The sequence below is a fragment of the Dipodomys ordii genome, unplaced genomic scaffold (assembly GCF_000151885.1).
Source record: "Dipodomys ordii isolate 6190 unplaced genomic scaffold, Dord_2.0 Scaffold22, whole genome shotgun sequence".
Classification (NCBI taxonomy): domain Eukaryota; kingdom Metazoa; phylum Chordata; class Mammalia; order Rodentia; family Heteromyidae; genus Dipodomys; species Dipodomys ordii.
The window spans coordinates 6,157,668-6,172,533 of record NW_012267238.1 but is presented as its reverse complement, the minus strand read 5'-3'; the positions used below and the strand labels follow the sequence as shown (position 1 = coordinate 6,172,533).

The window sequence follows — 14,866 nt, the reverse complement described above, 5'->3', positions numbered from 1 at the left end:
GTTCCATTAATTATCCAAATGCCTATAGGATAGAATCAAAACTTAAGTAACTATCCCCGAAGTTCCTACCAGGTCTGTTCACAAAATGCTCTGTTCTTGTCTCATTCCATTATGTCTTATTTCATCTGGTCTTGTCCTTGTCCTTGATGCAGATGCTACCACTGATTTCTGCATTTGAAGGAATGAAACCAATTTTTCCCCTCAGGGTTGTTCATCTAGGAACGGGACGTTGGTTCTACTGGTCCATTTTAATGCTGAGTTTAACTGGAATCATGACTGCCTACACTTCATTGTTGTTGGTGAGTGAAAGTTCTACTTCTTTATGAATGGCTTTGTGAGTTGCTCTTGCCTGTGAAATAGTATCTAGTCAGTATTGGGAGCCCTCGAAGCTAGGTTCACTCTGGTCTTAGTAGAGTTGGGGGATATGTGAGCTCCAGAATGTGCAGGAGGAAGCCTGGGCTAGTAGAGGATGTATATGGGAAGGTGATCCTCTGCAAGGGTGGCAGGACACCTGTCACCCATTTCCCTGTTTCATACTTATCCTGGTTCACTCAATCTTATAACTTTGGACACCCATAGTTTCACATCAGCAATCTTTCCAGGTATTATCAATTAAACATGTTCTAATGTTCAGTCAGTCATCTAACTGAAATGCTAAGTAACATTTTAGCAAAAGTCCTTGGGAAATAGTGTGTCTCTGCTTCTGTTGCATGATATGGGAAAGGTGTACCATACAAGAGAAAACTCGGGAAATGGAGATGAAAGAGGAGGATAACTTTAACAGTTGAGTTTCTCATTCATACCTAGGGCAAATACTTTCCTTTGATTTCATCATTCTGTGTGGCCCCACTGATTGCTAATTGTGTTAAATTTTCCTTTTAATGAATTTATTAACTACTGTATAAGGAGAATATTGGAATAAGTACTGAGTATACAGATAGCAGTAAAACATATGCAGCTTCTGTTTTTCATAAAGGATATTCTATACAGACAGGTAGAGATAGAAAATTACAAAAAAAAAATACCCAACACTGGTGGCTCACACCTGTAATCCTAGCTACTCAGGTGGCTGAGATCTCAGGATCACAGTTCAAAGCCAACCTGGAAGAGAAGTCTGTGAGACTCTTAACATTATCTAAAGTTCAGTGAATATCCAGAAAAGGAGCTGTGGCTCAAGAGGAAGAGCACTAGCCTCTACCAAAAAAAGCTAAGCAGGAGTGGGAGGCATAGAGTTCAAGCCCCTCTTACTGGCTCACACAGAGTTTCAATTATACCTTCATTCATTGTTTAAAATCTAGTAGGCAACTAAGTCATGGGCAAAAATAACAGGTAGGACAATAAAATTGTCACTAAAGAGATCTAAATGAAGATCTGCAGGAATTCTGGGAAGACAGATAACCAAGAGAATTAAATAAATCTCTCTGGGCACTGATGGCTCACACCTGTTATCGAAACTACATAGGAGGCTGAGATCTAAGGATTGAAGTTCAAATCCAGCCTGGGCAGGAAAGTCCATGAGACTCCAATTAACCAGCCAAAAGCTTGAAATGGAGGTGTGGCATTAGTGGTAAAGTACCACTCTTGAGCTAAAAAGCCAAAGGACAGTGCACAGATTGCTAGTTCAAGCCTTGGGACCAGCACAAAACAAAACAAAAACAAGCTAACAGAAAACAAACCTCACTATAGTGAGATCTAAGGGATGCTGGATTTTGACATACAGATATGGGACTGGGGAAGAACATTCTGGGCTGAAGGGACATACCATGAGACTTAGCAAGAAAGAAGAATGCAAGATATTTTGTTAAGAGGGACAAGACAGTTCTATTAGTGCTTGGAGCATAATGACAAGTAATGGACAATATGTGGCAGATTTGAGAGGCCTGGTAGGTAAGGCATAAAACAAGTTCCTATTTTTGGAAAATCATTCAGGAAGCTGTGGTGTGGAAGCTACCAGCAGAGAGCATGGTTAGGAAATACTCTTCTTAATCAGAAAAATGGAGATATGTGGCCAAGTTGCAACCACTAAATAGTAGCACTTTGATACACGATTAGCAGAACAAATGGTATTGTTAGCTTCTAATACTGTCAGTCTCCAATCATGTATTTTAACAGACCTTCTACTGATACTCTTTTTGCATACTGTAAAATGATGCAGCAGTGACATATTCTGGGATTAACTACTGTTATAGTACCAGACACTTGCTCCCCAAGAAACAGCTTGAAGCCAGGCACTGACACCTCATGCTTGTAATCCTAGCTACTTAGGAGGCTGTGATCTGAGGATCAGTTTGAAGCCAACCCAGACAAGAAAGTCAGTGAGAATTTTATCTCTATAACTATGAAAAAAGCTGGAAGTGAAGCTGTGGCTCAAGTGATAGAGCACTTGTATTGAATGAAAAAGCTAAGTTGACGGGTTGGGAAGGTGGCTCAGTGGTAGAGTGTTTGCCTTGCATACTTGAGGCCCTGGGTTCGATTCCTCAGCACCACATAAACAGAAAAAAAAAGGCGCTGTGGCTCAAGTGGTAGAGTGCTAGCCTTGAGCTGAAGAGCTGAGGGACAGTGCCCAGGCCCAGAGTTCAGGCCCCACGAATGGACCCCCCCCAAAAAAATAAAAAGCTAAGTTGAAAGAAAGAAAGAGGGCTGGGAAGGTGGCTCAGTGGTAGAGCGCTTGCCTTGCATGCCTGAGGCCCTGGGTTTGGTTCCTCAGCACCACATAAGCAAAAAGAAAAAAGCCGGGAGTGGCGCTGTGGCTCAAGTGGTAGAGTGCTAGCCTTGAGCTGAAGAGCTGAGGGACAGCGCCCAGGCCCCGAGTTCAGGTCCCATGACTGGACCAAAAAAAGAAAAAGAAAGAGGAAGGAAGGAGAGAGAGAGAGAGAGAGGAAGGGAGGAAAAAGGAAAGGGAGAGAGAAAGGAGTGGAGGAAGGAAGGAAAGAAAGAAAAAGGAAGAAAGGAGATAGAAGGAAGGAAAGGAAACCCTAGGGAAAGATGATTCTCATGCTCTATCCTCTTAAAGTAATAATAATAGTAAAGACCATTTAGGGGTAGGGGGTGAGGCAGCAACTGATAGTTATGAAATCCCAGAGAAAATAATGACTTCTTGCTAGGGATGCTGGTGAAAATTACAACTAGGTGGTGATAAACTGTCAGTGACATGGCTTGGAGAAGCTTCTCAGACAGAGACTGGAAAGTTTGGTATAAAAAGAAGCTAATGTGCCAGGCTGTGAAAGGAATTTTGAACTACAGAAATTTGATACTTTAAAATTAAACTCCCTTTTCTTGTTTGTTTCCCAGGTACTTGGATTTTTGTTGCTCTGGGAAAGGATGGAACTGTTCCTGCATGCCTGTCATAAAGTAGGAAACCTGAGACAATGAATGTGTTCCTTAGTGTTAAGTGTTTTATACACAGTTGCCCTCTCTGCCATTGTTCTCCTTTTAAAGTGAAGAGATAATGTTTATACAATTTTAACTGAAATAATTAAATTTCTCACAGCTGTAACTGCATGACCAAATTTGCTGAACCTAAGGAGGCTCCAAACCATACCTTTCCTTGCTTCTTCATGTTGAACTCAGAGGCTCTGTCTTTTCTTATCCCAATTTAATCTTGGGCAATTTTCTCACTTTCACAATCCTTTTCGGATCAAAGAACAATCTCATTTCAGCCCATGAACATTTTAGTTCATTGTTACAGCTCAAAACTCCAACTATATTGATCATAAAACTTTCCCATCCCTCCTTGGGCTTGATCCAAGTTAGGAAGCCTGCAGTGGTGACAAGGACATGTGGACCCTTTCGCCTGAACTTGGGCACAGGGAAAGAGGAGATGAGCAAGAAACATGGTCCTGATCCTCTAAGAGGCATAAGAGGGACATCTGGGTATGTGCACAACTTGGCTCTTTTCTCCAGAGTGTTTTACTATGTGCTATTTTTTTAGAGGTTCTTTTGTTGAGAACCTTGACCTCAGCTCTTATGGTAGGGTTAATGCCTGTCTCATGAGTGGCTATTTTATAATCTTGTGAAATCTCTCCTTTGAGGTTCATTTTACCTTAGATTGAATCTATGCAAAATGATACACATGATTTCTTTCCAAAAGTCAGTGGTCTCTCCCCTTAGCAACTGCGCTTCTTCCTGTGTGCACCTAAATCATATCTCAAGCATACTGTCTCTTCTTTTGTTCTGCTGTGGGCTTGAGCAACTCTAGAAACAGTCTCTTACTTTTTTACATCTTCAAGTGCGGTTGTAGATACCATACTTAATATTTCCTTAACTCCGGGTATATACAAAATTGTCCAAGTAGCATCCTTAAACCTCCTATTCAAGTGTGAAGGAGAAGATGGAAATATTTGAGTTATTAGAACAGGTGGAAACTGGGCCATGAGATCTTCTAGGAGAACAACATAGATTAGAAGAGCAAACAGATCATTCTTATTGATATTACCACCTATTTTGGAGTTGGGATACCATGATAAATAACTGCTAAGATGAAAGGATTCTGGTTTATTCCAGGCTTGTGCCGATCATGGAAAGTCTGATTATATAGCTCAAGTGAGTTAAGTGCTGTCACTTGGCCTCTGCCACAGCAGAATTCTGCCCATTTCAGTGGCATCCTTTCTCACCTTAAGTCTGGCACCTTTAATTAAAGAGCCGCAGCCTTCTTAAACATACTGTCCTCTGTGCTTGAATCATAGAGGATTCAAGCTATGGCAGCTCATGCCTACTCAGAAAATGAGAGCTTGCATCCCAATTTTACTAAGCATAGGCTACAACTGAGTTGAGATTTCAGATAAATAAATGTTTAATACTTGGATTCTGATATACTGAAACCATAACCTCTAATAGGTGTAACCTTACCACTAAATCTTACCTAAAATTACATTTTCTTCTCTTTGTCTGGAATCTTTAGAATAAATTCCCACAGATCTACCATTGGATTTTTGCCAATATAAGCTAATAAAATCATACCACTCTTTTCTAGGTCTCCATGCCCTGAGGCTGTTCTGGAATCTAATTGTAGTTTGAGTCTGCAGGCAATGGAAAATGAGGGAACTGGGATTAGAAAAAACAATTGAACCTTCCCTGGGAGATAACTACTTTGGTTAGGCTTGCAAACCAGTCAGAACTAGACTTACCAGACATGGAGGTTCCTTGTCAAGAGTCATTATTCCAGGCTTAGAGTTTTCATTTTATGTTTTGAGTTTTTTCCTTCCTCAGACTAACCCAGTAAAGAAATAATTAGTATCAGACCTGTAATCATTTTCCTTTGTATCTGGGGTTGTCCAGGGAAATGTGAGTGCCTACTATCTAAACTCCTTGTAAACATGCTTAATCAATTCAAAAATCCCACATTTTAAGTTCAAAAACAGAATGTGTTACCAATACAGAAAATGAAAGGTCTTTGATGAGTAGCTACTTTTGACATCACATTTATCCGAGGGAAATACTTTATTTGTTCTTTATGGCAACTTGTATCCTATCACTCATTTGTGAAGTTTAGTATTGTGTAAGATTCGTGTGTGTCTAATTGTGTTGTGATGCACTTTAGTTTGCTATTAGGTTAAAAAAATTGCACCTATGTATTAGAGATTGGTCTATATCTTTCAGTTCTTAGAATATGTCTTTATTAAATTTGAATATCACAATTTTGAAGGCTTCTTAAGGTAGAAATAGAAAATATTGCCTATTTTTCTGTTCTCTGGAAGACTTTGTAAAAGTTTGGAGATGCTATCCAACATTGAAGCTAGAAAAGAATTATCTTGTGAGACACTTAATGTGGAGTTAATTATATTATGGAAAGGAGATAACTGTCTAGAAAGCAGCACAATTAAAGAAAAAAACTACATTTGAAGGGGAAAAAGTTAAGAAAGTTATGCCTTCTTTGCTAATGACTTAGAGACTCCTGAGAAGAAGTAAAAGTAATAGACACAAGAAATCTTCAATATCACTTGTCATAAAGGAAATGTAAGGGCTGGGAAGGTTGCTCAGTGTTACAGTGATTGCCTCGCATGCATGAGGCCCTGGATTCGAATCCTCAGCACCACATAAGCAGAAAAAAGCCGAAAGTGGTGCTGTGGCTCAAGTGGTAGAGTGCTAGCCTTGAGCTGAAGTGCTGAGGGACAGCGCCCAGGCCCAGAGTTCAGCCCCCACAACCGACCAAAAAAATAAAAATAAAGGAAATGCAAATCAAAGAACACTGAGATTTCATTACCTTATCCTAGTTAGAATGACTGTCATCAAGAAAACAAGCAACAACAAACTCTGGTGAAGATGCGGCCTAAAGAAAACTCTAACATAATGTTGGTAGGAATGTAAGCTTGTTCAGCCACAGTATGGACAGGAAAGCAGGGTGGAGGTTCCTCAGAAAACTAAACTAGAACTACACTGTGACTCAGCAATCGCACTCTTGAGCATCTATCCGATGGAACATAGACAAGGTTACAGTAAAGCCATCAGCCATGTTCTTTGCTGCACTGTTCACCATAGCCAAGATATGAATTTAGCCCAGATGCCCTTCAAGGGATGAATGGATCAAGAAAATGTGGTATATACACACAAGGGAATTTTACTCATCTATTAGAATGATATTATACCATTCATAAGGAAATAGAAAGACTTGGAAAATATTATATTAAATGAAGTAAGCCAGACCCAGAGAAAGAGGTTGCATCGTTTCGCTCATTTGTGGTAACCAGAATGTGCCTATGAAAATAAGTAAACACACTGGGAGGTATGCAAGTGGTTCCAAATGAATTAACTGAAATATAAAAGACTCTATGGAGAGCTCAAATAGTATAATGTTGTAGAAAGACCAGGTCAAAGTCCAACAAAATCAACACCAGGAATATTTGCAAGAGGTAGGTGGAGCCAAAGGGAGAGGGGAAGACTAACGAAGTGGGGAAGAGAGGCAGAACACAGTCCAAAATTCATTATATATACCACAAAACTAAGAAAAGTAAGGAAAGGGGTTTGGCCAAAGGGGGATGAGAATGTTGAAGGGGTAATATTGATCAAGATGCATTATGTTCATAAACTGATTTGTTATGTGGTACCTCCTTTGTACAACTACTTAAAGATAATTTTAAAAATATTTTTTAAAGTTATACCTTCTTGTTCTCAGTGTACTTTCTCCTCGAAGTATACAGTGCTCTTGAAGACTTATTTTTCATCTGTTCAGTAGTTATTTGTTGGATACCTACCAAGTGCCACACATCCAACAAGGCACTGAGGATATGATCATAAATAATATAAATATTATTCCTGACTTCATTAAGTCTGTTGAAGAAAACATACTTCAAAAAGACATTTATTTAAAATTGAGATAATAGATTAAGATACTAAGCCATTATAAGGACCTGGCTGCCGAGGGAGATATCATCTGGGAATGGCCTCAGACCACATAATTGTGTAATTTTTTCCAGTCATGAAGTGTGTAATAAAGACATAGAAGTCAGGGGCTGGGAAGGTGGCTCAGTGGTAGAGTGCTTGCCTTGCATGCATGAGGTCCTGGGTTCAATTCCCCAGCACCACATAAGCAAGAAGAAAAAAAGCCAGAAGTGGTGCTGTGGCTCAAGTGGTAGAGTGCTAGCCTTGAGCTGAAGAGCTGAGGGACAGCGCCCAGGCCCAGAGTTTAGGCCCATGACCAGGCCCCCCTCCCCCCCCAAAAAGACATAGAAGTCAGAAAAGTGAATGACTGGATACACAGAATAGTAAGGATTTTCAAAATCTTTAGCTTTAAAAAGATAAGAATATATTGTAAAAGATACATGTACAATTTCCAAGTATAGCTCCTTTTTTTTTTTTTTAACAAGTTCTGGGGCTTGAACTCAGGGCCTGGGCACTGTCCCTGAGTTTATTTTGTTCAAGACCAGTACTCTACCACTTTAGCCACAGTACCACTTATGGCTTTTTCTGTGTATGTGGTATTGAAGAATCGAACCCAGGGCTTCATGCATGCTAGGCAATCACTCTACCACTAAGTCACATACCCAGCTCCTTCATTTAGTTTTTTAAGTCAAGGTCTCTCTGTGTAGTCCAGGATGGTCTCACACTCACAATCCTTCTGCCTCAGCCTCCTGAGGGACTAAGATTATAGATGGTGCCACCACAAGTCACTCTGAAGATAATTCTTTTTTTCTTTTTTTTGGGGGGTAGGTCCAGTCGTGGGGCCTGAACTCTGGGCCTGGGCGCTGTCCCTCAGCTCTTCAGCTCAAGGCTAGCACTCTACCACTTAAGCCACAGAGCCACTTCCGGCTTTTTTCTTTTTGCTTATGTGGTGCTGAGGAATCAAACCCAGGGCCTCAGGCATGCAAGGCAAGCGCTCTACCGCTGAGCCACCTTCCCAGCCCTCTGAAGATAATTCTGAGCTAAATCTCATGCCTAGAAGTCAGAAGATCCTTTCTGTTTCCCCAGGTCCTGATTTGGCTAGTGATTATACTGTGTGTCTTTCTTATGGCTATTATATGCAAATTCTGGCGTGACAAGTGGCTGATAGCTGGGCTGTCATTGAAGGTAAGTGACATCGTGTGGCTTTTAACACTATCTGTCCAGATCTGTCTAGCTTAACTTTTGGTCTTCTTCTAGATCTTCGCTCCCTATGTGCACCTGTGCGGCATAGCTGTGATGTCCATCATCTCCTGGCCTCTATCATTCTACGTGTCCCGTTTGGAAGCAGAAAGTATGTTGTGGAGTGGAACCATGCCTCATCCCTTCCATTCTGGCCTTAGCTTGCATCCACCACTAAGAAAAACAGAAACCTGGTAGCTGGCCACTTTTGTGCCTCTTTGAATTTCCTTTAGCTTGTTGCACAGGTGTATTCCTTGTGCTGTCACTCACCACCCCACGTGGCTTGTCATAGTATTTCTGTGCTCAAACTGGACTTCTTTTAAAAAGGATTCTTCTCGAAAAGTAAGAAATTCCTCTCTTTTTTCCTTCCTTTCATAATACCTTGCTTCTTTTTTTCTTCTTTTCGTTCCTTTCCTTTCTTTTCTTCCCTTCCCTTCCTTTTCTTTCCTTTCTTTTCCCTTCCCTTTTCTTTCTTTCTGCTTAAACTCAGGGTAAGGGTGCCATCCCTTAGCTTTATGGCTCAAGGCTGGCACTCTATCACTTCAGCCACTCTTCCACTTCTGGTCTTTTTTGTTGGTTAGTTCAAAATAAACAGTCTCATGTGCTTTTCTGCCCAGGATGGCTTCAAACGGGGATCCTCAGATCTCGCTCTCCTCACTAGATAGGAATGAAGTGGGGGGAGGGCATCAGCTCCCAGCTTAACATACTTCTTTCTGAGAAAGAAATTACCTATCTGAGAGCCGAATGATGAAGTAGAAGTCATGTTAATTTTACTTGCTCAAAGTGTTGTGATGACTGTTAGGAAAATGGAGAAAGGAAGGAAACAGGCCAGATTCAATCTTCTACACCATTTATTGAGGGCTTGGAGACTCTATAGAGCTGGGACTGGAGCTGGGTTTTATGAGGTGTGAGCAAGGAGGCAGAGGTTAATAAGAAAGCCACAAGTTCAAAGGGAGGTGGGGAAGGGGGCTTTTCCATTGGGCCCACAATGGAATGTTGATAGCCAGGCTTAGATAGATTGCCCTGCTGGAATTGGTGGCTTGCCTGGTATCTGTATGCACCTGGGAAAACAGGGTAGGGGGGGGTCAATCTTTCATATTCCATCTTTGTATACATAGAAAGAATGGGCCTAGAAGCAAGTCCTTCAATGACTCAGTTTCTTTTAGTTTGTATTCAAATATTACTAAGTTCAACCACTACTACGTCCTGTTACATCCAAGTAACTCAAAGCAATCTTTTGTGAGTCTGTCACACCTGGGAATCTGTAGAAATGAAGATTCCCAGGTGTGACAGACTCACAAACTTTCACCAATTTTCTCCCTTCTTTCCCCTACTATCATGGAAACAAGAGAGAATGGAAACTCTACATTAAGATACTTTGAGAATGGAATTCTCTCTCAACACCCTTACTGAGAACAGATCTTCTTTCTAGGTCTCCCCCCCCCCGCACTCCCCCCTGCCCCCCTGCTATCAGTTAAACAAGAGTATTTGCTTCCCAACTTGAGGGGAATGCTGATTTGATAATGGTGTTATGACAGTTTGGTGCACATAGCTTTGTGCATGTATGTGTAGAGGGTACATTTTAGAAAATATTTCTGGGGCAAGTTCTTAAAGGGGACAATAATTAACTCTTTCATTTTCTAAATTTTAGTTAGACTAAGAAGATTCAAGATGACATGTTTCGAGGTGCAAAATGAAGAGGAAACTGATATATTCAGAAGGTTAAGAGGTTAGAGCTAGAGACCTAGATTTAAAAGTCAATCACCTATTTAAAACATAGGTGGTTAGTTAATGTACAAATGTATAAAATCTTCAGTATTAGGAAATGGAATAACAAGAATTATGGCCAGGCTGGAGCCAGGGAAGGAAGGAAGCAAATAACTAATGTTAATTGAATAATTACTATGAGTCAACACTATTAAAACAACTCTGTGAAGTTTATGTTAGCAGCAAGACACTTCTATTTTATGGAAGAAAAATGAAGAGAGATTGTCACATGTCCCTAGTCACACTGATAAGATTCTGGTTCTGAACCCAGATTTCTATCAGATTGAATCCTTTCTACAATGCTGTTCTGCCCTAAATATAGGAGCATCTGAGGATGATCTTCACAAGCTTCTCAGAACTAAATAAGCTCCTCTCTGTAAAGCTGTTCCTTGTATTTCCTCTCCTTCCCTTTCTATTTTTCCTTCTCTGCTTCCCTCCCTTATATAAAAGTCTTACACCTGAACATTCCTAAACATTATGTACAAATCTCTGAAAGTAAGTGGTAATGTGATGAACAGAAGGTAAACCAGCCAGTCCACAAAGTAGGGAATTCATGAACTGGTTATTACTCAGACTGCTGTTTTGGGGGTAGTTAATTGCCTAGGATGGTTCTTTATCCCCCTTTTTAAAACCTTTCCCCCCCTCCCCCTGCTTTTCTCTCCTTTTTTTTTTTTTTTAGCTCTACAAGTGGCTGTTGCATTTCCCTTTTTACTTCTTCTCATATGTCTGTATTTGTTGCCACTTGGGATTTATTCTCCTTGCATTCAGAAGACGGAGGATTTGGGGCCTAGGCCTGTCTTTATTGCACACAGAGGTGCACCAATGGTAGGTTGAGCATAATGGACATGAGTGAGTACAGGTATGTACAGTGTATGCAGAAGAGAGAAGAGGACCTCAGAACCCTAGGAACCCCTGATGAGGAACCCCTGATGAGAAAAAAAGAAAAAAGCTGTCTTGACATGAAAAGAATAAGGAATTAATTGTTGAAGTTGGGCGTAAACCCAGGTTATTTGACTTCCGTCATACTCAATATTCAATTGGACAGAGAGAAATATAGGCAGACTTTTTGAAAAGAGAGCTAAGGGAGACAAGCTCTGCTTCCCGACCCCTGTTCATTTCTGGGTTCCATCTCATAAAAGTGATGTGGGGTGGAGAGACTTCAAAGCACGGGGCTTGATTTCTTCTACAGGCAGCACCAGAAAATACCATGATGTCCTTTGAGAAGGCCGTTGAATTTGGTGCCTATGCTCTGGAGACTGACGTATACTTAAGGTAGGAAAGTAAGGGGTATTTCCAGTGTTCCAGGAGAACCTGCCTGGCCTTTGGGAAATTTTCTCTTATGTTCAGATGGCACCTAGCCACATACCACATACATGAAACGTCTCCCTTGCAAACCATATTTCAGTACTTTCCCAATCTTACTTACAGGTTCATAAACCAGACACATTTGATATAGTTTCCACATATAATTTAAATTTGTTCCCATTGTAATCTATGCTTCTAACTTAATCCCCTATACAACCTTAGCCATTTAGTCAACTAGTATTCCCTAGATATCTGATATGTTCCCGGCCTTCCGAATGCTTGGGAGATGGATATTGTTATTCCTAAGAGTTATTTCCAGCTGATGAAGGAGATAAGGCGAATAAGGCCATTGATAATGGGAGCCTTGCAACGCAAGTGCAGAGGAACCCCTATGAAGAAAAAGATTACTTTCTGTGAAAGAAAGAAAAAGCAATCTATATGGTCAAAGCTGTGTTTGGGTTGAGCCTTGAAGGAAAAAATTATTTTACCAACCGCCAATGGAGAAGGGAAAGCATTCAAGACAGGCATCAACGTATTCAAAAGCATCTTAATGAGAAAGAACAAATTTATCGAGCATGGAAGTAGCCTATACTAGATGATTTGGGGGGATAGGAGAGGGATCTTGAGGCAGAGGTATGGTAGTCAAACTGACTGAGGTTGGATCATGGATATTTTTAATGTGTAATGGGAAGCCACAGTAGCAGGGGAGGTCCTGTTGTGGGGCCTGAACTCTGGGCCTGGGCGCTGTCCCTCAGCTCTTCAGCTCAAGGTTAGCACTCTACCACAGCGCCACTTCTGGCTTTTTTTTTTTTTTTGCTTATGTGGTGCTGAGGAATCGAACCCAGGGCATCATGCATGCAAGGCAAAAGCGCTCTACCGCTGAGCCACCTTCCCAGCCCCAGCCATAGTAGCTTTTAAAGGACAGGTCATCTCATTGTTTTTAGAAGGATGTATTTTGGAAAGTATTTTCAGGAAGCCAGTAGCAGAATGTAGCAGTAGTCAAAATATAAACAAAGGAAGACTTAGAGCAGGAGTAGGGACAAAAAAGTGTTTTGCTGTAGGATTCATATATCTGTGCTTCATTTGTAGCATAAGTATGGATTGCATGTGATGTGTTCTTCACTGTCCCCATGTGAAACATCAAGAAAGAGAAATAACCTCTGAGGTTATTTCTCTTTCTTGATGTTTCACATGGGGACAGATCATAAAGATAGCCCGTACATGGTAAATTTAGAATTAGCGTTAATCCTGACCACAAATTGAGGTTCCTGAAATTATACAATCATGACAACTGTTCTCCATAGAATATTTTGAAACAGGATTGAAACCAGTTGTTTTTTAGCAAAACTTTTAGTGTCATTCATGGAAATGGTCATGGGCATGATGGAAAGATATTGAACCAGCGAGCTCTTGGACTATTGTCTTTATTCTTTTACTTCTGTGCCTTCTGTTTTGATGTGGATGACCCTTCCAGCATATTTATTGTTTTGACTATAGTATGCCTAGAGGTGTTTCTTCTCTTATCTTGGCTATTTGGTGTTCTGTAAGCCTCTTGTACCTGTATGGTTCTTTCTCAAGGCTGAGGAAGTTTTCTGCTATTGTTTTATTAAATATTTTATCGATGCTCTTAGTTTCTACCTCTTCAACTTCTTCTACACCCACAATCCATAAGTTTGGCTTTTTGATAATGTCCAAGAGGTGTTTGTAAATTTTGTTCATACTGTCTTAGTACTTTTACCTTTGTCTTTGTCTGACTGATCTAGTTGCTGCAGTATATTTTTTAACTTTTGATATTCTATTTTCAAGTTGCTCCATTCTGTCTGCAAGACAGAGCTTGTATTTCAGTTATTGAGTCTTTAAATTCCAGAAATTTAGTTCTTTTTTTTCAGGTCTAAGTCTTTGTTGAATTATTTCATATCTTGCATTGTCTACCTTTTTTCTTTTTTTAAATTTTTTACTTTTAATACATTTTATTGTGAAAATACTGTACAGAGGGGTTATAGTTACATAAGCAAGGCAATGAGCACATTTCTTATCATTGTTGCCTCCTCCTTTATTTTTCCCCACCATTCCTTCCCTCCCACCTCCACAACTACAGTCCCCCAACACCCTCCCCCACCTAAATTGTAAAGTTCGTTTTTCAACATAGTGTCTTGTACATCTCACTGTGACAGTGGGTCAACCTGTATTACTACTTAAACATTTTGTTTCTTTCCTTCCCCTTCCCAAATTATACCAACATCAAATACAGTGAAAACAGGGAATATATTGTGGGGGAGGTACATACAAAGCAACAAAAAAAAAATCACATGGTACCTTATAAATACATTGGAAACAAATACATTGGAAACACTTGTGTCCCTATCTTGGGGTTCATTTCGCTTAACTTCATCTTATCTGGTCATATGTACATAGCTTTTGACATTTTCTGCTTGTCCCAGACATATACTAGTTATTGCAAATAAGGGAAACCATGGGACCTATGTTTCTTTGGGCCTTGGCTTATTTCACTTAATATAATTTTTTCCAAGTCTTTCCATTTCCTAACAAATGGGGCAATGTCATTCTTTATGATGGAGGCATAGAATTCCATTGTATATATATATCACATTTTCTTGATCCATTTATCTACTGAGGGGCATCTGGGTTGGTTCCATATTTTAGCTATGGTAAATAATGCTGCAATAAACATAGTTTGCTGGTAGCTTTAGTGTGGTCTTGTTTGTGATCATTTGAGTAAATGCCCAAAAGTGGGATTGCTGGGTCATAGGGGAGCTCTATGTGGAGTCTTTTAAGGAACCTCCATACTACTTTCCAAAGTGGTTGAACAAGTTTACACTCCCACAAACAATGTAGTAGGGTTCCCTTCTGTCCACATCCCCTCCAGCATCTGTTGTTATTAGAATTCTTGATTATAGCCATTCTAACTAGAGTGAGGTGTATCTCAATGTTGTTTTGATTTGCATTTCTTTTATGGCTAGAGAGGTTGAGCATTTCTTCATGTCTATTGGCCATTCTTATTTCCTCTTCAGAGAACTTTCTCTTCGTAAGTCTTTTTTTTTATTTTTTATTGTGAAAATACTGTACAAAAGGGTTACAATTACATGAACGAGGTAATGAGTATATTTCTCATCAAACATTGTGGTCTTGTTTGTGATCATTTGGGTAAATACCCAAAAGTGGGATTGCTGGGTCATAGGGGAGCTCTATATGGAGTCTTTTGAGGAACTTCCATACT

At 40.2% G+C, this 14,866-nt stretch overlaps 1 protein-coding gene across 1 annotated transcript in view; it reads left to right on the top strand.

The window, feature by feature from the left end:
• Nucleotides 1-14,866, top strand: part of Gdpd4 (glycerophosphodiester phosphodiesterase domain containing 4) — an 87,295-nt gene that overhangs the window by 27,252 nt on the left and 45,177 nt on the right. The window contains exons 3-9 of the mRNA XM_013013971.1: nucleotides 206-299; nucleotides 3,292-3,351; nucleotides 8,404-8,502; nucleotides 8,575-8,668; nucleotides 10,208-10,285; nucleotides 11,003-11,152; nucleotides 11,517-11,595. Coding sequence (XP_012869425.1) covers nucleotides 206-299; nucleotides 3,292-3,351; nucleotides 8,404-8,502; nucleotides 8,575-8,668; nucleotides 10,208-10,285; nucleotides 11,003-11,152; nucleotides 11,517-11,595 — 654 coding nt within the window. The remainder of the gene's footprint in view (nucleotides 1-205; nucleotides 300-3,291; nucleotides 3,352-8,403; nucleotides 8,503-8,574; nucleotides 8,669-10,207; nucleotides 10,286-11,002; nucleotides 11,153-11,516; nucleotides 11,596-14,866) is intronic.